General features: G+C 38.8%; 1 protein-coding gene and 1 long non-coding RNA gene across 3 annotated transcripts in view; one reads left to right on the top strand and one right to left on the bottom strand.

Moving 5' to 3' along the window:
• The window catches only part of LOC307189480, a 29,878-nt gene extending 19,600 nt beyond the window's left edge, over positions 1-10,278 (top strand). The window contains exon 5 of the long non-coding RNA XR_013829195.1: positions 8,353-10,278. This is a non-coding gene — a long non-coding RNA (uncharacterized lncRNA). The remainder of the gene's footprint in view (positions 1-8,352) is intronic.
• The window catches only part of FRMD3 (FERM domain containing 3), a 313,236-nt gene that overhangs the window by 16,203 nt on the left and 274,292 nt on the right, over positions 1-22,741 (bottom strand). Inside the window, exon 1 of one of the 2 annotated variants that reach the window (XM_079927579.1) lies at positions 16,946-17,198. The exons of the other annotated variant lie outside the window; for it this stretch is intronic. Within the exon in view, the coding sequence (XP_079783705.1) occupies positions 16,946-17,072 (127 nt within the window). The 5' untranslated portion in view covers positions 17,073-17,198. Of the gene's footprint in view, positions 1-16,945; positions 17,199-22,741 lie in introns of those variants that run through there. 2 annotated transcript variants of the gene reach the window in all.

The following is a 22,741-nucleotide window of genomic DNA, read 5'->3' as shown; positions in this document are numbered from 1 at the left end:
TTAGGAACAAGACAAGGGTGCTCCCTCTCACCACTCCTATTCAACATAGTACTGGAAGTCCTGGCCAGAGCAGTCAGGCAAGAAAGATAAATAAAAGGCATCCTAACTGGAAAGGAAGAAGTAAAATTATCTCTATTTGCAGGTGACATGTTTTTATACATGGAAAATCCAAAAGACTCCACCAAAAGACTATTGGAGCTAACTGCCAAATTCAGTGAAGTTGCAGGATACAAATTTAACATAGAAAAATCAGTAGTGTTTGTATACAGTAACAATAAATTATCTGAAAAAAAAGATCTCTTTTATAACAGCATCAAAAACAATAAAATATTTAGGGATAAACTTAGCCAAGGAGGTGAAAGATCTCTACTCTGAAAATTATAAGACACTGGTGAAAGAAATTGAAGAACACACAAATGAATGGAAAGGTATCCCATGTTCATGATTAGAAGAATTAATATTGTTAAAATGTCAATACTACCAAAAGCCATTTATAGATTCAATGCAATCCCTATCAAGATTCCAATGAAATTTTTTACAGAAGTAGAAAAAAAATCCTGAAATTTATATGGAACCACAAAAGACCCTAAATAGCCAAAGCAATTCTGAGAAAGAAGAACAAAGCAGGAGGATATTCACATGTGAAAGAATGAAACTAGACCCCAAACTTCCACTACTCACAAAAATTAACTTGCAGTGGATTAAAGACTTAAATGTAGAACCTGAAACCATGAAACTCCTAGAAGAAAACATAGGAAAAAAAGCTCCTTGACATAGGTCTTGGCAATGATTTTCTGGATATGATCCCTAAAGCACAAGCAACCAAATCAAAAACAAGTGGGACTACATTAAACTAAAAAGCTCCTGCAAGCAAACAATAAAGTGAAAACCTATGGAATGGGAAAAAAATTTCCAAGCCATATCTGAGTAGGGGTTAATATCCAAAATATATAAAGAACTCACACAACTCAATAGCAAAAAAAAAAACTTCCAAATAATTCAATTTTAAAATGGGGAAAAGGCCTGAATAGACATTTTTCTCAACAGGATAAATGAAAGGCCAACAGGTACACAAAACTAGGCTCAACATCACTAGTCATTAGAGAAATGCAAATGAAAACCACAATGACATATCATTTCATGCCTTTTAGAATAGTCATCATCAAAAAGACAAAACAAATAAATAAAAAGATAGCTACATGTAAAAGAATGAAATTAGAACACTCCCTAACACCATATACAAAAATAAACTCAAAATGGACTAAAGACCTAAATGTAAGCCCAGACACTATCAAACTCTTAGAGGAAAACATAGGCAGAACACTCTATGACATAAATCACAGCAAGATCCTTTTTGACCCACCTCCTAGAGAAATGGAAATAAAAATAAACAAATGGGACCTAATGAAACTTCAAAGCTTTTGCACAGCAAAGGAAACCATAAACAAGATGAAAAGACAGCCCTCAGAATGGGAGAAAATATTTGCAAATGAAGCAACTGACAAATGATTAATCTCCAAAATTTATAAGCAGCTCATGCAGCTCAATAACAAAAAAACAACCCAATCCAAAAATGGGCAGAAGACCTAAATAGACATTTCTCCAAAGAAGATATACAGATTGCCAACAAACACATGAAAGAATGCTCAACGTCATTAATCATTAGAGAAATGCAAATCAAAACTACAATGAGATATCATCTCACACCGGTCAGAATGGCCATCATCAAAAAATCTACAAACAATAAATGCTGGAGAGGGTGTGGAGAAAAGGGAGCCCTCTTGCACTGTTGGTGGAAATGTAAATTGATACAGCCACTAAAAATAGAACTACCATACGACCCAGCAATCCCACTACTGGGCATATACCCTGAGAAAACCATAATTCAAAAAGGGTCATGTACCAAAATGTTCATTGTAGCTCTGTTTACAATAGCCAGGACATGGAAGCAACCTAAGTGTCCATCAACAGATGAATGGATAAAGATGTGGCACATATATAGAATGGAATATTACTCAGCCATAAAAAGAAACAAAATTGAGTTATTTGTAGTGAGGTGGATGGACCTAGAGTCTGTCATATAGAGTGAAGCAAGTCAGAAAGAGAAAAACGAATACCATATGCTAACATATATATATGGAATCTAAAAAAAAAAGAAAATGGTCATGAAGAACCTAGGGGCAAGACGGGAATAAAGACACAGACCTACTAGAGAATGGACTTAAGGATACGGGGAGGGGGAAGGGTAAGCTGGGACGAAGTGAGAGAGTGGCATGGACATATATACACTACCAAACGTAAGGTAGATAGCTAGTGGGAAGCAGCACATAGCACAGGGAGGTCAGCTCGGTGCTTTGTGACCACCTAGAGGGGTGGGATAGGGAGGGAAGGAGACACAAGAGGGAAGAGATATGGTGACATATGTATATGTATAGCTGATTCACTTTGTTATAAAGCAGAAACTAACATACCATTTTAAAGCAATTATACTCCAATAGAGATGTTAAAAAAAAAAGATAACAAATGCTGGTAAGGATGTGGAGAAAAGGGTACCCTGGTGCACTGTTGGCAGGATTATAAACTGGTACAGGCACTATAGAAAACAGTATGGAGGTTCCTCAAAAAGTTACAAGTGTAAATGTTAAAAATTTTGCACTAGCATATGAACCAGAAGTTCCACTTCTGAGAATATATTGAAAGGAAACAAAAACACTAACTAGAAAAGATATCTGCACCCCCCATGTTCATAGCAGCATTATTTACAATAGTCAAGACATGGAAACAGCCTCAGTGTCCATTCATCTGTGAATGTATATATATATATACACAAAGAACACACACACACCAGAATATTATTCAGCCACCAAAAAATGAGAAAATCCCGCCATTTGCGACAACATGGATGGACGTGGAAAGCATTATTCTAAATGATATAAGTCAGGTAGAGAAAGACAAACACTGTATGATCTCACTTACATGTGGAATCTAATTCTTTTTTAAAACTCACAGAAAAAGGAATCAGATTTGTGGTTACCAAAGACAGGGAGTGGCGAGAGGGAGAATTAGAGGAAGGGAGTTAAAAGGTACAAGCTTCCAGTTATAAATAGGTATAAGGAATATAATGTACAACATGGTAACTATAGTTAATACTGCTATATGATATATATGAAAGTTAAGAGAGTAGATGCCAAGAGTCCATATCACAAGGAAAAGTTTTTTTCTTTTTGTTTCATTTATATGAGATAATGGATGCTAACTAAAGGTAGTGCAGTAATCATTTCACAACATTTGTAAGTCAAGCCATTATGCTGTATACCTTAAACTTATACAGTGATGTACGTCTATTATATCTCAATAAAACTGGGGAAAAATGATGTGCAGGACTGAATTACTGGTTTTATCTTTTAAATATCAACAGATATTTCCTAATAGCTCTGGTATGACAGTCCTGAGCAGCCTAAATGAAAGATACCATAAAACATGCAAGCAAAATACAAAGGGCCAATAAGCACATGAAAAGAAGCTCCACATCGTTAGTTGTTACCACAATAAGATAGCACTTCACACCCATTAGAATGGCTATATTTTTTTAATAGATCTTTACTGGAGTATAATTGCTTCACAATACCGTGTTAGTTCCTGTTGCACAACAAAGCGAATCAGCCATATGCATACATGTGTCCCCATATCCCTCCCTCTTAAGCCTCCCTCCCATCCTCCCTATCCCACCCCTCTAGGTCATCGCAAAGCACCAAGCAGATCTCCCTGTGCTATGCTGCTGCTTCCCACCAGCCAACATTTTACATTTGGTAGCGTATATATGTCCATGCCACTCTCACTTTGCCCCAGCTTCGCCCTCCCACCCCATGTCCTCAAGTCCATTCTCTATGTCTACCTCTTTATTCCTGCCCTGCAACTAGGTTCATCAGGACCATGGTTTTTTTGTTTTTGTTTTTGCTTTTAAGATTCCATAAGGAGGCAAGAACGTACAATGGAGAAAAGACAGCCTCTTCAATAAGTGGTGCTGGGAAAACTAGACAGCTACATGTAAAAGAATGAAATTAGAACACTTCCTAACACCATACACAAAAAATAAACTCCAAATGTATTAAAGACCTAAATGTAAGACCAGACACTATAAAACTCTTAGCGGAAAACACTTTTTGACATAAACCACAGCTATAATTTTTAAAACCTGAACATAACAAGTGTTGGTTAAGGGTGAGGAGAAACTGGAACCCTTGAACATTGCTGATAGGATTTTAAAATGGTTCAGCTGCTATAGAAAACAGTTTGGCAGTTCCTCAAGTCAAACAGAATTACCATATGATCCAGCACTTCTACTCCAAGGTATATACTCCAAAGAATTAAAAACAAGTACTCAGACAAATACTTGTACAAAAATGTTCAAAGCAGCAGTAATCCAATAGTAAAAAGTTGGAAACAACCCAAACGTCCATAAACAGATGACTAGATAAAATGTGGTTTATCCATATAATAATATTGCTCAATCATTATAGACATGATACAACATGGATGAATGTCAAAAACATGCTGAGTGGAAGTAGACAGACACAGAAGCTTACATAACATATAATTCCATTTATCTCCATATGAAATATCCAGAACAGGTAAGTTCATAGAGACAGGAAGCATACTGGTGGTTGCCAGGGGCTGAGGAAGGAAATGAATGGGGAGTGTCTGCTTAACGGGTACCAGGTTTCCTTTTAGGGTGATGAAAATGTTTTGGAACTAGAGAGAGGTGTTAGTTGCAAAGCCGTGAATGTACTAAATGGTACTATATTTTTCATGTTAAAATGGTTGATTTTATGTGATGAACTTCACTTCAATAAAAATTTTAAAAAAATAAATGCAAGCTGTAATTTTTCTACCACCATATAATACTCCATGAAACCTGAAGGGAGAAAATGTTCACAGTGTAAGGAAAGATGACAAGAGTTATGACTTTCTGGAATACTACATCTTTACATATCTTGTATTCCATATCCCCAAGAAGAAAGGTCATTTTACTCTCCTCTTTGGGAAAGCAGTGAAAGCAACATATTGTCTATGAGTGGCATAACTGCTCTAGAAAGACCACTCCCAGCCCCTTTGGCTATTTTCACCGTCCTGTGGTCACAAAGATCTTCCATGCTCTTTGTTCTTACCTAACAGCATTTTCTCATGTAAATGGCCTTTCCTCCTTAAGTCTCCTTTTCCTAATACGCAACCTATTCTCCCTCTGCCTTCTGTTTTCCATATCCTTCTCCTATAATAAGAGGTAAAGGGAAACCTCAAGTTTACAGACTGCAGTATTTTGTTGACAGCAACTCCATTCTTCCAGTTGCTCAGACCAAAACCTTGACTTTCCTCTGTTCACTCTCACTATGGACCCATCAGCAACTTCTATGTCTCTACCTTCAAAGCACACTCAGAATCGGACCACTTCCTACTATGTCCACCGCTACCAACCTGGTCTAAGCCTCCGTCTTTCTCACTTACATTACTGCAGCAGCATCTCATCTGGTCCCCCTGCTCTAGCCCTTGCCTATGTAAGGGTCGTTGTCAACACAGCAGCTGGAGTCATCCTTTAAAAACATAACATGGATCATGCCACTCATCTGCTCAATGTCCTCTAGCGGTTTTTCATCTTCCTCAGAGTATAAACCAAGTCCTTGCAGGGATGTCTACTCTCCTAACCTCTCTGACCTTGTTCTGCTAGGACCCTCCCCCTTGTTCATGCCACTCCAGCCACAGAAGCCTGGCTGTCCCTCAAACATGCCAGTTAAGCTCTCTCTTGCTGTTCTCTCTGCTTGGAGCACTCTGCCTTCAGACAGGTTCACACTCTGTCCCTCTTTGCAGGTTGTTAAACAAATATCACCTTCTCAGTTACATTATGTAAAATTTCAGCCCATCTCCCCAGTACTCCCTATCCCCCTTCCCAAATTTATTTTTCTTCTGAGAAATCCAGGATCTAAGAAGGAAAAATAGAGCGCTAGCAAGGTGAAATAGTGGCTTCTGGGGGAGACATAATCATGGTCATCAATTCAGGGTCACAAAAGCGAGTGCCTCTACAGGCCAGGCAGGTGCCTGATGTGAATGAGTGCAGGCCAGGTATGGGACAGTAGGGAGTGGTGGTGACCAGGGAAAACTGACCATATTGAGCTCCATCTGAAAGCTTTAAAATTCAAATTAAAAAAATAATCTGTGCAGTCCATACAAAAAGAGCCTGTGGGTATTTTTAGGCCTATAGGCTGCTAGTCTACAAATGCTACTAGATAAATGCTGTGATAAAATCAGCTAGATTACTGATGTTTCAAAGTCGCCCAAGTATTCCAGTACTTGGATCTCAACAACAGAAGTATTCTCTTATGTTTCTGGAAAGGAGGAGTTAGGCAGGGAAATAAATGCTTTCTTCCCTGTCATAGTTTTTCTAACCACTAGCATTAGATGTGCTGGAGGTTCATAATACTTTTCCCCTCATCTCTAGGCTCAGATTTTTAGTGGGATAGAGTGGAAAGTAGACCAGACAAAGGCTGGACAACCCAGTTCTGCCACTTATGAGACTTTAGTTCTTAATAACTTCCATCGACCAATTTATGAATAAAGAAGATGCGGTACATATATACAATGGAATATTACTCAGCCATATAAAAGAATATTACTCAGCCATAACGCCATTTGTAGCAACATGGATGGAACTAGAGATTGTCTTACTAAGTGAGGTAAGGCAGACAGAGAAAGACAAATATCATATGATATGGCTTATATGCGGAATCTAAAAAAAATGATACAGATGAACTGATTTACAAAACAGAAACAGACTCACAGACTTCAAAAATAAACTTATGGTTACCAGAGGGGGAAGGGGGGGAGGGATAAATTAGGAGTTTGGGATTAGCAGATACAAACTACTATATATAAAATAGATAAACAATAAGGACCTACTGTACAGCAAGGAAACTCTGCTTAATATTCTATAATAACCTATAAGGAAAAAGAATCGAAAAAGAATAGCTATATGTATAACCAAATCACTTTGCTATACACCTGAAACTAACACAACATTGTAAATCAACTATACCCTGATATAAAATAAAAATTAAAAAAATATTCTTGGAGCTCAGCTTGCTTAACAACAACACAGGAGTAACACCTACCTCATAAGCCTGGGGTAAGGGTTAAACAAAATTATGGATGCATAAGTGCTGTCTGTATCAAAAAAAAAAGCTATAGGAATTATATGTTACTATCTTACCAAAGAAAATTAGGCTACATTGGCCTGTTTCTAAGCAATATGTACATACAATCTATTGACAGGCAATATCATTTTATCAACACAGATTAGTTTTCTAACAAGTCCACTACTACAGAGTACAAGGGAAATTATATTATAGTTGGTTATCCATATTTTCTTAATTTTCTTTATGTGATAGATGCTTAAAGTTTCCTACATGCCTTTTCTGATGAACTGGACAAGAATGTCCAAAGAGACCAGAAATGTTAAATTAGTGAGACCATCTACACTGTTTCATTAAATTTATTTTACTTCATCAGTACATGAGAAGCCTCCTAAATGTATTCACAAAGCTCAATGGCTAAAAACGTTTTTTAGAAGTGATATGACAATGCTTAAGGAAAAGGAAATAGCTTTCAAATTTCTATAATTATGCAGCCCAATTAAAATTATATAATAGCTGAAAGTTTCTGACACATAGGAAATAATGTTAACTTATATTTTAGTAAATATAACTATTTTTATGCCATTATTATCATTATTCAACTTGAATAAATACTTCATGAAGTGAAATAGCGAGAATCAAATGATGCTGAAGGAAAAGACTGGCCACTGATGATGGACAGGCTGTGTGCCTGCTGTGTACAGTCAAGCAGGTTGTGCACTGCTCATTCCAGGCTTTGGCAAATGGCATCACTGGTCACCAGCATTCAGGTTCCCTCTGTGGCACCCCAAGTCACTCTGTGCTGGTACCCAACTACGGAATGCCCCCTAAACCTGCAGAGCAGGGACACAAAGAAAGCGGTACCACCACCTGGCAGGGAGGAGGGTATTTTAGAAAATTGTAGAGGCTTTTTTGGCGGTCACAATGATTGGCAGGGTCAGCATCATTTAGTGGGAGGGCGTCAAGGATGCCAGACATCAAAAAATGCATAGGATGGTCCCACAAAATAAAGAATTATTTTGCATCCCACATAACTTTTAGATGTCCTATTAAATATTATCCATGTTGGTGAGAAATCTATTTAGAATGATTTGAATCTAGAATCTACCTGTGTTTTACATTTAAACCTAGAGCATTTAGATATGATTTTAACATATTTTGAATTTTTCAGGCATACGACCACTGGGTAAATTGAAGGTATCTTGCCAAGAGCTGTTTACCTGTTGAGAACATCACATCACTGCTGTCTGAAATGGCTAAGGTGTCCAAGATGCCTACCTAGTAGCACACGTTCTTGCATCTGTTGAGTGGTGCCCATGTCCCCCCATTACATTCACAGAGGAGCCAGCACCCCATGCCTTCATTCTGCCTCCTGGTGAATCATGCTTAAGAAAAACCTTTGGAAAGACTTAACTATTTTATTATGAATTACTTCCAAGTTCTCCTGTCATTACACTTAGAGCATCATTTTGACTTTTAAAGTTATGTGTAAGTAGACTGTGTTTTCTCTGAGTGTCATTTCAGGATGGTAGAGAGAACATTAAGATCTTTGTTACTGAATCTGAAGGGCACACTGAATCAAAGGATTGACAACCACTGCTCAAGAATACATGAAATTGTCAGGTCTCTATGGAGTTCACATATTTGTTGCCTATTAACCAGAACCGTCCTTGCTGAGGTGGGCTAACTTCTGATTGATCTACTTATGTTGATCGGTGTAGCCATCCTGCCACTGGGAAGTGTGCTGTACTCTTGAATTGAGGATAGGGACAAGAAGAGTGAAGGAAGAGTGGGAGAGAAGGAAGAGGTCATCACTCCACTTCTAGGAAATATGATGGAATGGAAAGAACAGTGGCCTGGAATTCTGGGGACCTAGATTCAGTTCCACAGAACTCTGTGTCCTCCGACATGGTACTTCAGTTCTATGAGTCTTGGACTTTTTACCTGAAAAATGGACCACATCCCTTCCAGTCTAGGTCTCTCAAAAAAAGTCCCACTTGACACTATACATATACTTTCCCTGAAAGCATCAATCACCTGCATATAAGAAGCAGAGCTATTTCTCCTGTATCTGTTGAGAAACATTGTGGGAGAGGGGAAAAGACAAGAGCACTAAAATTTTTAATACAGTTTTACAGGGATGGATATTTTAAGCACATGATCATGTGATATTCATAAGAGGAGATGAGGAAACTGAGGCTCAGAGATGTTAAGTAACCTGCACAAGGTCATGACGCCAGGACACAACAGAGCAGGGGTTTGTACCCAAGCCTGCCTGACTCCAAAGCTTGTTCCAAACCACCATGTTTTCCTGAAGAGAAGGGGATCTGAGAGGCCCAGAAAGACCCTTACTTCTTAACTAAAGAGGAAGAGTCTTGTGTTATTGGCCAATTTCATTTGCTGAAACCACAGTATCATTATATGTAAGGTGATCACTTGTCCCTATTTGCCTGGTACAGTCCCACGGTATGCCTGTTTCCTAGCAGCATTATTAAAGTGCCCCTTTCACTCTCAAAAGGTTTGCCTAATAGATTTTATGGTCACCTAATTACGTGTTTATATGTCATACCTCCTGTGATTGTATCCTGGAAGCCAAAAAAAAAAAAAAATCACTTGCTGTTGTGGTATAACAAGTTGACTCTATTATGCATGTGCTCTCAGTGCCCCAAATGTTTTCTATCCACATTTAGCAGCATGCAGACTTCCAACTGTAGTAAGATGGTACGCCATTAAACTCCTGTGTGACTCCTTTATCTTCCCTTTGCTGGGGATAAAGTCTAATCCTTCAAGAGAAGCTCATGTCTCATGGGTTTAAAGAAAAGATCCTGAGAATGATATGTACTTTTTCAGATGAGGGTTTTCACTTTCAGGCATAGACACTGCAAAATATCTCACACTAGAAATGTTCCTGATGCCTCTGAATATCCTTGGGAAGCTGCCTGCTCGTTCTATTTAAAACCCATAAGAGTCATCCCAGTGACTCTGGAAAGTGTAGACGAATGGAAACTTACACACACACACACACACACACACACACACACACACACACTTCACAGCAAATCCTAATGTTCTTCCTAGCCATGAACATCAATCTCACTTCTCCTTGTGGTCATCATCTACCAACCTCCTGGTCATGCCTCTAGAGTAGCTGAACATTTTGAAACCTTTGTCTTACCATTTTTTTGATTTCAATATCTAGAATTCAAGAGAATTCAGTCAATCCTTGTCCTCATATTGCAGAAGTCAACTGCCCCTTCCAGACCACTGAAATGGCTCTCACCAAGATACCCAATGATCACCATGTTGCTAAAGACAATGTGTGTTCTCTTCTGTCCTCCTACTGACCACTCTACCTCTGTGACTTCACACTCTCTTGGTTTCCATCTCATGATTCTAAGCTACCTCTGTCTTTTCCACAGTCTTTTCACCTCTATTTGTGGTAGCTTCAGCTCTCTGCTCTTGTCACTCTGTACCCTCTCCCTTAGAGGAGTCTCAACCATCTTCATGGCTCCACCATGCTACTGCAGCATTACTCAACACAGCTCTGCAGGTCACTTGTGTTTCTTGAAATTAGTTTGGGAAACTGTGCACACTATCACCTTTTGGACATTACTATTAAGGTTAAGAGTACAAGCTCTCATCAAAAATTATGGCTATCACTGTGGAAAACGATATGGAGATTCCTCAAAAAACTAAAAATAGAACTACCATATGACCCAGCAATTCCACTCCTGGGTATATATCAGAAAAAAACCAAAAACACTAATTCAAAAAGATATATGCACCCCAATGTTCACAACAACATTATTTACAATTGCCAAGATACGGAAGCAACCTAAGTGTCTACCAACAGATGAATGGATAAAGAAGATATTGTGTATATATACAGTGGAATACTACTTAACCATAAAGAAGGAAGTTTTGCCATTGCAGCAACATGGATGGACTTGGAGGGCATTATGCTAAGTGAAATAAGTCAGATAGAGAATGACAAATACTGTATAATATCACTTATATGTGGAATCTAAAAAACACAACAAACTAGCGAATATAACAAAAAAGAAGCAAGCTCACAGAAAAAAACTATTGGTTACCAGTTGGGTGAGGGAAGAGGAAGGGGAAATACAGGAGTAGGGGATTGAAAGGTATAAACTATTAGGTATAAAATAAGCAACAAGGATATATTGTACAACACCAGGAATATAGCCAATATTTTGTTTTTTCTTTTTAAAAAAAATTTATTGGAATATAGTTGATTTACAATGTTGTGTTAGTTTCAGATGTACAGCAAAGTGATTCATATATATATATATATATATATATATTCTTTTTAAAATTCTCTTCCATTATAGGTTATTATAAGATATTGAGTATAGTTTCCTGTACTATACAGTACGTGTTTGTTGGTTATCTATTTTATATATAGTGGTGTGTATATTTTAATCCTAAACTCCTAATTTATCACCCCCTTTCCCCTCTGGTAACCATAAATTCGATTTCTATATCTGAGTCTATTTCTGTTTTGTAAATAAGTTCATTTGTATCATTTTTTTAGATTCCACATACAAGCGATATCATATTTGTCTTTCTCTGTCTGGCTTACTTAGTATGATAAATCTCTAGGTCCAGCCATGTTGCTGCAAATGGCATTATTTCATTCTTTTTTATAGCCGAGTAATGTTCCATTGTGTATATATACCACATCTTCTTTATCCATTCATCTGTCAATGGACACTTAGGTTGCTTCCATATCTTGGCTACTGTACATAGTGCTGCAATGAACACTGGGGTGCACATATCTTTTCAAAAAATGGTTTTCTTCAGATATATTTTATAATAACTATAAATAGAGTATAACCTTTAAAAATGGTGAATCACTATATTGTATACCCCTAACTTATATAATATTGTACAAAAACTGTACTTCAAAAAGAGTCATGGCTATCATCAAAAAGACAAGTGATTACATGTGCTGGTGAGGATGTAGGGAAAAGGGAACTCCTGTGTACTGTTGGTGCAGCTACTATGGAAAACAGTATGGAGGGTCCCCCCCAAATTGAAAATAGAACTACCATATGATCTAACAATCCCCACTTCTGAGTATATATCCAAAGGAAATGAAAATAGGATCTTGAAGAGATATCTGCACTCCCATGTTCACTGCAGCATTATTCACAATAGCCAAGATATGGAAACAACCTAAATGGCCATCAATGGATGAATGGATAAAGAAGACAGAAGATGTGGTATATGTACACAGTGGCATATTATTCAACCATAAGAAAGAAGAAAATCCTGCCATTTGTGACAACATGGATGGGCCTTGAGGGCATTATGTAGGTGAAATAAATCAGAGAAAGACAAATGCTCCACGGTACCACTTATATGTGGAACCTAAAATAAACAACAACAAAAAAACACAACAACAAAGAAAAGTCAAATTCATAGAAACAGAAAGTAGAAAAGTGGTCGCCATGGGCTAGGGGGTGGGAGAAACAGGGAAAGGGTGCAAACTTTCAGCTGTAAGATGAATAAGATTTGATGTTCTAATGTAAAACATGGTCATGATAGTTGATAACACTGTTTTATACAATTGAAATTTGCAAGAGAGTAGAACTCAAATGTTCTCACCAAAAAAAAAAAAAAAAAACCAACTGATAAATATGTGAGGTAATGAATGTGCTAATCAGTTAAGTAGGGGAATCTTTTCACAATGTACATCAAATTGCCACAATATATACTTTAAATATCTTTCAATTTTATTTGTCCATTATACCTCAATAAAGCTGAAATTAAAAAGAATACAAGCTCTTAAATTATCTTTCTGTGTCTGAATCCTGGCCTTGTATTGTCATGTGACCTTGGACAAGTTACTTAATGGCTCTATTCAGTGAAATCTATAAAATGGAAAAATTCAGGCCATACCACATGTGGATACTGTGCACAGAGGAGACATGAATTAATGTGTGGGAAGTGGTTGGCTCACAGTAAACACTCAGTAACATTACTGTTTACCTATTAAAATGTCTGAGAGGTCCCAAAGAGAAGAAACCAGTTTTGCTTTATTTAACTCAATATTTCCCAAATTTATTTGACCAGAGAAGTTTGAACATGACTTAGTTTAGTTTGAGAAACACATGTTACTGAACCTCTGACCCATCTCACCTCAAAACCGTCCAATGAGCTGCAGACTCACCACACACCTGGATGTAGGCTCGTATCCTACATCCAGTCTGTATCTCCCACCCCAGACTTTCCCTCCTCTACCAGTTACTGTATAGTAAATGGCATCACCTTCTATCCACACCAGCAATCTAAGGGTTGGCCATGACTTCTCACTCACTGCTCACCCCATATCCGTCACCAGCTGCTACAAACTCTACAAACCAGAGGTGCCCAAATGTGTTACGCTGTATCATGCCTCTGTGCCTTTGCACAGACTGTTGCCTCTCCCTGGAATGTCCTTCTGCACTCAGATGGCTCCTGCTCGTTCTCTAAGACCTCATCTTTCACCTCCTCTCGGAAGGCTCTCCTACGTACATGCTTATCACACAGTTTCCATGGTTGACTCATTCATTTCTCTCCCAGATGATTCGTCTCAGCCAATGATGGTAATTCCATTCTCTTGGCGGTCTCTGGTTTGGAAGTGGGTATGTGAGCCAACCCTGAAAATGAAAAACGAAGGGAAGAGTCGCCAGGGGGAGAGAGGTAGAGGGCGAAATTCTGACAAAGGTTTCTTGCTTCTAAGAAGAACATACTGGACAGATACAGACTTTCTCTTGACATTGTATGTGAAAGAGACACCAGGAATTCTGGCAGCCATCCTATGATGCTGACGGCAAATGGTCTGAGGGGGAGCTCTGGCCAACTGAGAAGAGTAGTGCAGAGAGAGAAAATGAACCTGGCTTCTCAATCCTGGAATCATCCCTGACTCTGGACTTGGTGTTGTCTTGGATAATAAATCACTTTATTATTTAAACCAGTGTTTGTTAGAGTTCCTTGCTGCTAATGTCATGCTAACTGATGCAGCTGTCACCATCTCATGGGTCTCTCTGTCATCACAATCAATCATCACACAAAGTCAGGAACACGACACAAAACCCTCACTGAACTTCAGCGTCATCCTGGTGGACCTCAATAATGCAATATGATAAAGACAACAAATAAGAAGTGTAAATACTAGAAAGGAAGGCACAAAACTGTCACTATTTCCAGGTGATAGTATCATCTACAAGGAAAGGCAAAGATTCGAATAAGCTAGGGGAATCAATCAGAAGTCAGTAAGGTGTTCAGATTCAAAACAGGTGATTTACTACACACAAGCAAAGACCATAAAAAATATGATAATGGAAAATCCCATTCAAAATAGCTAAACGCACAAATTAGAATAGCACGTAATATCCAGGATATCCGTAAGAAATATGCCAAACTTGTGTGAGGACAACATTAAGACAGAGCTGAATAACCTAAAAGAAAATCTGAAAAAAATGAAGGAATATACCAGTGTTCCTGAATAGAAGTCAGTTATTTTGAAGATCTAGATCTCCTCTAATTAAACTAAAATTCACTGCAATTTCAATATAAATCTCAACACATTTTCAGAAATGACAAATGGAGAAAGTGCACATGATTAATCAAGAAACTCTGGATAAAAAAAGATCCACGAGGGGGAACTTGACCTGTCTGATGTCAAAACTATACTATAGTTAATAATGGAGCAGGAATGCTAAAATATGCAATTCAGAAATATACCTTTGAAAATAATGAAAGGTTATGATAAATAACTTTGAGAAAAATCACTAACCAACTGGGAGAGGGAAAAAGTATATCCCTTCTTCATGTCAAACACACATAAAAATTCCAAAGAAGTTAACAGGTCAAATAAAAACAAATATTAGATCAAACCACATGAAATCACCATTTTTGTAGGTCAAAAGCAGTTGAGTATCAGCAATTTCACATAGTTCAAGCTAATGCATTAATTATGAGGATGAAAACACAGAAAACATGTTAATGATCTTGGAATGAGGGAAACTGACATAAAATAATAAAACTTAGAACATAGAAAAATTAAGTAGTCTGCACATGCAGAAGCTGTCTGTGCATATGAAAAATGCCTGTGCTACAAAGTTAACATTAAAATAAGTTAAAAGCCAAGAACAAATTATGAGGAAAGAAGTTAATACTTGTGAAAGGCAAAAGATTAATATGCAGATTATAAAAGAATTCCCACAATCTATAAGGGAAGGACAAAAGAAAACAGAAATTCATAAAGTAAACAAGTAATTCCCAGGAGAAATGCACGTGGACAATTATCCTTTGAAAAGATGCTCACCCTCACTAGTAAAAAGGAAAAGGCAAATTAAAACAATAAAATCTCATTTTTTTTTTCAATCTTAGAAATTGGTCACATCAGGGTTAGTGCTTATGTGGGGAAGCAGCCATTTTCCTACTCACCTTGTTAGTGAGTGTTAGTCTTTCAGAGGATAATTTATTTGCCCATTTCCATCAAAATTTAAAATGTGTATATCCTTCAACTTTTAAGAATCTGCCATAGAGAAATACTTGTATATGCACATTCATTGCAGCACTGTTACAGCTAATAAATAAGAAATATCAGTTTTCCAACAGTAATTTGGTGATTAAATAAATTATGGCATCTCCACACTACATGATATTATTCAGCCAATTTTTAAAAGGATACAGATTAATATGTGTCGATATGGAAAGTCCTTCAAGCCATAAGATAAATTGAAAAAAATGAATTGTAAAATAATACATATAGAACAATCCTATTTATGTAAAAAAATAATCCTATATCCATTCTACACGTCAATGTGCATTGACTGGCTAATAATATGCATCTCCCTACCCCAGTCTGTCCTAGGGTCAAGAAAAACATTCTATAAAATTGTACTTTAAAAATCTTTTATAATAAGAACACATCATCTATTATCTATGTCATTATACAAATACAATTAATTTCATTTCAATACACTTAGAAGTCAGTTCCACACATGTGCATGTGGTATGGCCAATTCCAGACATTTCCCAGGATTTTAAAATTTTTAATCATTTGGTGAAAACCACATATACATATATAACAGCAGCTCCTTTCCTGCTGTAGGCTCTGATTTTTTAAAATTCCTATTTCAATTCCTATTTTCCCCCAAGGACCACAGAATAACACACAAAATACATTTTCAATGAAAAGGAAATTAGCAGAACATCAGTTTGATCCCAGTTCTTTAACTGCTATTGTATTTCAGGACAGCTCTACTTTGAAGATAAAGGGGAGTTTTGCCTCATCCAGGCAAGCACACTTGAAGATCTTAAACTTTGAACAATAAAAGGAGGGAGGAGTATGTTTTGATCATCCAATCTGTCCTGTCTATGATCTTCAGTCATTCCTGGGCCATCTGGATTGGACACCCCACTGCTGCCTCCTTCCTAACGGGGCTACAACTGGCATGTAATTTATTAGCCTTTAGGATGACTTCATACCATTTCACTTAATAGGAGGGCCAGGACCCCCATTTCAAGCCCTCCCATTTTCCCTCAGCGCTCGCTTGCTCACTCTCTCCTTCCTGCCTGCCTGCCTCTCTGCTTTTCTCCCTCCCTCTCTTTCTCATCCTTATCACAAACCTTTGACACTGGGTTCGCCTAGGCTTCTCTCCCAGCCACCGGCCCCCGCGGTGAGCCGGCAGCTGGAAAGCCCGCACTCTTCACAGGCGCAGAGGAGAGCCCAGCGCCAGGGCACGTACCCGTGTTTCTGGCTGTGATCTTGGAACTGTGTCTCAGCAGACGGACAAACACGTTGCTGCTGCAGTGGTTCACCAACTGCAGGCGGAGACCCCTCCGAGTCTGGATCTTGACCAAGCATTTTGCCATTACTGGTTCTTCAATTCCCTCAGTCTCCTCCTCCTGTCATGGCCCAGGGCAGCTACCGCCAGCCATAGTGGCTTTGACCTTTCACTAACTGTCCATTCTGTTTTAAAGGACCGAGGCAGGGCGCACTGAATGAATCAAATGTCAGGCTCCTAACGCAGCCAACAGAAATAACTCAGGAGGGATCAGCATGGGGCTGGAGGAGGGAGGGGGCTGCTATTTTTAAACTCTCCACTCACTCCCCTAACAGACAATGAAATAATATGCATCTCCCTACCCCAGTCTGTCCTAAACCATCCAGGCCAGAGGACCCCAGCCAAATGCCCTACAGTGTCCTAACAATTGAATGTCCCCCCTAAAGATAAAAACGACAACTGGACAACTGTGCAATGGAGAACACCCCCTTGATTTCTTTTAAAAATAATTTGAATCTTTATTAAGTTCTAGAGCAGCGCTGTCCAGTAAAAATACAACGCAAGCCACATTAAAGAAAGCATATGAAAAGTAAAAGAATAAATTAAAATTAATTTTAATAATGCTCTTTTAATTTTTAAAAATTTATTTATTTAATTTATTATTTTTGGCTGTATTGGGTCTTTGTTGCTGTGTGCAGGCTTTCTCTAGTTGCGGCGAGCGGGGGCTACTCTTCGTTGCGGTGCGCGGGCTTCTCATTGCAGTGGCTTCTCTTGTTGTGGAGCACGGGCTCTAGGCGCACGGGCTTCAGTAGTTGTGGCACGCAGGCTTCAGTATTTGTGGCTCACGGGCTCTAGAGTGCAGGCTCAGTAGTTGCGGCGCACGGGCTTAGCTGCTCGGCAGCATGTGGGATCTTCCCGGACCAGGGCTAGAACCCGTGTCCCCTGCCTTGGCAGGCGGATTCTTAACCGCGGTGCTACCAGGGAAGCCCCAATAATGCTCTTTATTTGAAGCCAAGATATCCAAAATAGTATCATTCACTATATAACAATATCAAAATAATAAAAGTTTAGATACTTTTTTTCGTACTAAGTCTTTGAAGTTGGTGTACATTTGCACACTTACAGCATGTCTCCATTCAGACCAGCCACATTGCCAGTGCTCAGCAGCCACAGGGGCTGCCGTGTTAGACAGCACAGCTCTGGACAAATCGCTGAGCTCCTCACAGCATTATCTCTGTTCTCACAGGGATGCTAAAATTTTCTTCATTTTATAGAGAAGGAAACAACATCCTGGAAAAAGTAACTGCCCTGACCAAATTTATAGAGTTAGTAAGTGGCAAAGCCATGATTTGAACCTAAGCATCCAATTAACATCAGTTGACTAAGAAGACAGTCCCCCAGGAAGAGAGCTGTTACTATCCCCACTTCTAACCACATGTGTTTTCAATGCAGGATCTAAATGTTACATTCTCTCTCTCAGGACTTTTGAAAGTCCTGCACTTGTACCTCTGAGGCATGAAATGTGCTTGCATCCCAGAGTAAGTGCTCAAGGAGCAAAATGTTTTCAATGTTTTCAGAGTATTGAAAAATTCCTATATTTGAAAAAATTTCAACTGATTAACAACTGTGCCCCACATACTATCCTTCAGTTCTATTTCTTGGCTGGTATATTTTTCCCACTCTCATTTTTAGAAGAAAAAAAAATCCTCCCATTATTTAATTATTCATACATGCATTTTTCTACTTTAAATGGCTACTGAGGGCAAAAGATAATTTTCTAATAAAAATATTCTTTTCTTTCCCCTCTCCTGACAAAATAAACCATTATATGCAGGGCAGTCAGCTGAAATTCTGCATTGTTGTACTTCACTGTGGGAATATAAATTGATTTAGCATTTCTGGAAAGAAGTTTAGAAAAATACATTGAGTTTTATAGGAGTGATATTCGTTGACTCAGAAATTCCACTTTTAGGAATTTAGCCTGAGGAAATAATGAGAAACGTTGACAAAAATTTTTGGACAAAGGTTTTCATCAGAGTATCATTTATCATAGCAAAAAGAAAAAAATAAATCTAAATTTATTTTTAGATTTATTTATGGGAAAATGAGTAAATACATGTGATGGAATATTGTACATCCATTAAAATGTATGTTTAGGAGTTTAATGATGGAGGGAGAGCTTGCAATGTATTGATAAGTGGAAAAAGCAGTTTATATAAGCAGTATGACCTCAACTATGTAAAAAATGTACATTACGGAACAGATTATAAATCTTGAAAGGGGAGAAGGGTGGTAGCCAGTTGTGCACTGTGGGCTGAGGTCACCGCTAGAGACCTCCCAGGGGGCTCCCTCACCCTGCTCACTGGTTGTCAGTTCCAGGTATAGTAGGGCAGTTCCTACTCTCACGGCCATTAGTCAATTTCGAAACCCTACACTTGAAAGTTAAATACCCCTAAAAATTCACAAAATCTTCATGCCTTTGCAATTCCCCTTGTGATATAATTCTGAGCAGAATCCCCATATATAAAATAGACTGCACAGAGTGGGGCCCTGGGGTAGTACTTGCTAGGTCTTGCCTCACTAGCCACCAACAGTGGTTCTTGAAGAACTACTGAAAATCTTTAGGATACTGGAAAACAAATCAGAAAATCCCCATCCCAGGTGAATCAATGCTGTGCAGTAACACAGATAAAAGATTTCAAAGATTAATGTGGGCTCATTTGCATAGCAGTAGACCAGGGCTCAGACATTGAGAAAACCTCCCTTTGCCTGTTTGGAGGGAATACAGATGAATCTGTGTGCTTATCATTATAAATTATAAAGACAACATGATGTGAACCTGAGGGCCCACTCTAAACAAACAGCCCTTCCAAAAAAACAAAACAAAACAAAACAAAACAACAACAAAAAAACCAAGAAAGCAAATTAAAAACCTGAAACAAAACCACCACCATACTTTATTTCTGTTCTTTTCCACCGGGAGAGTTATTCTCCATTAATTCTCAAGCTTCAAATCTCACTATAGTTTTGAAGTGTCTCCTTCTTTCCTTTCATTAACTACTAGTCATAATATTTTGCATTTCGTGCATGTAAAATTTTTCCCTTTATTTTAGCTTGTTCCCACTCTTTGTGCTACTTTTCAGAGATCTTAAGTAGATTCTTTCACCCTCTTTCTTCTGGGGACCTTCAACTTTTATTTAGAGAGAGGGAACCTAGAAGGACCAGCATCCCATATTGTCCCATATTTCTCTCTACCTTGCCCTACTCTACCCAAAGGTGTGGCTACATTTCAAGAGGAAGAAGCAAAGGAAGGCAGAGATGCGGAGCCAACCCAAAAGATTCTGGGAGGAACTGCACAGGAGGCTTGTTTTCGTTTGAGGCACTGCGCTCACAGACTGATATCAACAGCACAACATTTGGGTGCCCTTGAATATCTTTCCTGTTTAGATTTGTCTGTTTGTTTGAAGAATCAGGAATGCATGTCTGGGAATGACAAGAGGCTAAAGAAAACAGCGGATATGTGTGAAGAGGGGGAATCGATTTTCCACAGTGAGATGTCAGAAACACTGATAAATCGGGCAGAAGCCACCGCGGAGGAAGAGAGTTCAATGGTAAGAGCAGTTCACGAGCCTGGATTTCATGTCTACTTTTGTGACAAACTTCCTGACACAGATTTGAGGCAAGGGAACAAGCTTGTCTCTGCTTTGTGGGTGACTGGGAGCTACTGGATGACTTGGAACCCTGGTGCATTTGAAAATGGAGACAATACTTCTCCCGTGGATGTTAGGACAAGGAAATGAGATCACGTCTATCAACTGCCTTGCGTAGTGCTGGTTCCTGGTTGATGAACCAGAACTTACTAAGGAGTTACAGAAAGCAAGGTTTAAAGCACAAGCTCTGGGTTCTAATACCGGCTGTATCGTTTATCTCTGACCTCAGTTTCCATGCCTGTAAAATGAGCATAGCAAAGGCAGGACCTACCTCCCAGGGCTGTTGTGAGGATTAATAGGTAATCCACGTGGCATGCTCAGATCAGTGCCCAGCACAGGTTACTCAAGAAAAATTAGTGATTTTTTTTTTAACACATGCTCATTCTTTTCTCTCCTTTATTCAAGGGGAAGACAGTGAGGATTTTAAATCAACTGGATTTTCTTCCATCAACCATCTATCTCTAACATTTCTAGTTACTTCTCCCCAAATAGTAGGGAAGCGGCATTGCAGGTTGTTAAGTTTACCTGACCAGCCCTGTAACCTTGGGAAAGCTACATCAGCTTGTTGAACTGTAGTTTTCTGCCTGTAGAATAGTACTGATGTTGGCACTTAGGTAACCGAGTGCCTGATACCTAGCAGGCACAATAAATATCATGTACCTTAGTCGCTGTTTTGAAAACGCACAGATTTCACAGGTGTAGTGGTTTTGGCCATTAGTTAAAAGAGTTATGGAGATTCACTGAAATTTTAGCTAACTGCTAACTCCAATGAGAAAGATAATAAAAAGTTATTACCTACGTTAAATGTTCTTTGTAATACATTTAGACATTAAGTACCAATTATTAAGAGTCCTGGGCACTATCACATATTATATGTATCATATAATAAAATATAATAATGATATAAAACATTGTAATACTATATTTGTGATACAGTGGGTATATTCTTGGGTGTATAATAAGGAGGAATGGAAGCAGTTCCCAGCACCACTAAGTGACAGGGCTGTTCGGTCAGGTAGTCAATCATCTGCGTAATTCAATTTCCTCCTTCGTAAAGTAAGGCAACATTATCTGTTCTATCCATGTCAAGGAAGTGGTCATGAGGCTCAAATTATGATAACTCATGCGAAGAAAACTCTGAAAAGGTATAAGGTGCTTTGGCATATCAAATGCTCTTCCTTTTAGTATCCCCCTTATTAGATGAAGCATTCACTGAGTGCTTCCTGCCTGTAAAATGAGAGCACTGCTCGGCGGGGCCAGGCATCACCATGCCCTGGTGGGAAAGAGGCCAAGAAACCCCTCTGGAGAATTACAGTTGCAGACAGAATAGAACAGACATTAAACAGCACAGCTGGGCTCTCCTCAACATCATTGTGGGCAAGGAGAATGCTCTTCACAGGAACTTCATGGCTGTAGAGGATTCTAGCATAAGGACAGACATCCATCTGTCGCCCTGACCATCCCCTACACTGATAACTGTGGTATCTCTAGACAGGCAGCTTATGCGCGCCCAGACAGACAATGAGAGAGAGTCAGAGACAGAGAGGTGGGAAGGCGGGCAGAATGTCACAGGGCCCTCTCTCCGTCCGCTCGGGCCACTGGTGATGATCTCTAGACGGGCAGAAAATACAGACAGAATGCTCCATCAGACACTGCCCTGCCCTCCCTTCCTGCCTCCCTGTGTCCTGTCCCTCACTTTTCGCCCCAACCTTTCAGTGTCAATATCTTCGAAATAAAACCTTAGGCGGTTGTCATTATCATTATTATTATTATTTTTAAAAAGCACTATCTGCACAGTGTAGGAAAGTGGAGAACTACCAGAAGTTAGGAAATGGGTGGAGATCCCGACAGTCCCTCAAAAGCGACAGCCCAGAGAAAACTGCTGCTGAAATTTGCTCTATTTCCTACCAGACCTGCAGGAGCTTTAAGTTCAAAAGGGTTGCAAATGTAGTTAAAATGTTTGCAAGTTGGTGAGGTCTAGAGAAGCCATAATTGAGTATGAAATTTTAACCTCAAAGCCTAAAATACCAATGTGTTGTGCTATATA

This window comes from Stenella coeruleoalba (genome assembly GCF_951394435.1).
Source record: "Stenella coeruleoalba genome assembly, chromosome: 7".
In the NCBI taxonomy this organism is placed as follows: Eukaryota; Metazoa; Chordata; class Mammalia; order Artiodactyla; family Delphinidae; genus Stenella; species Stenella coeruleoalba.
Note: the sequence above shows the minus strand (reverse complement) of the source record. Positions and strands in the feature narration are given on the sequence as shown.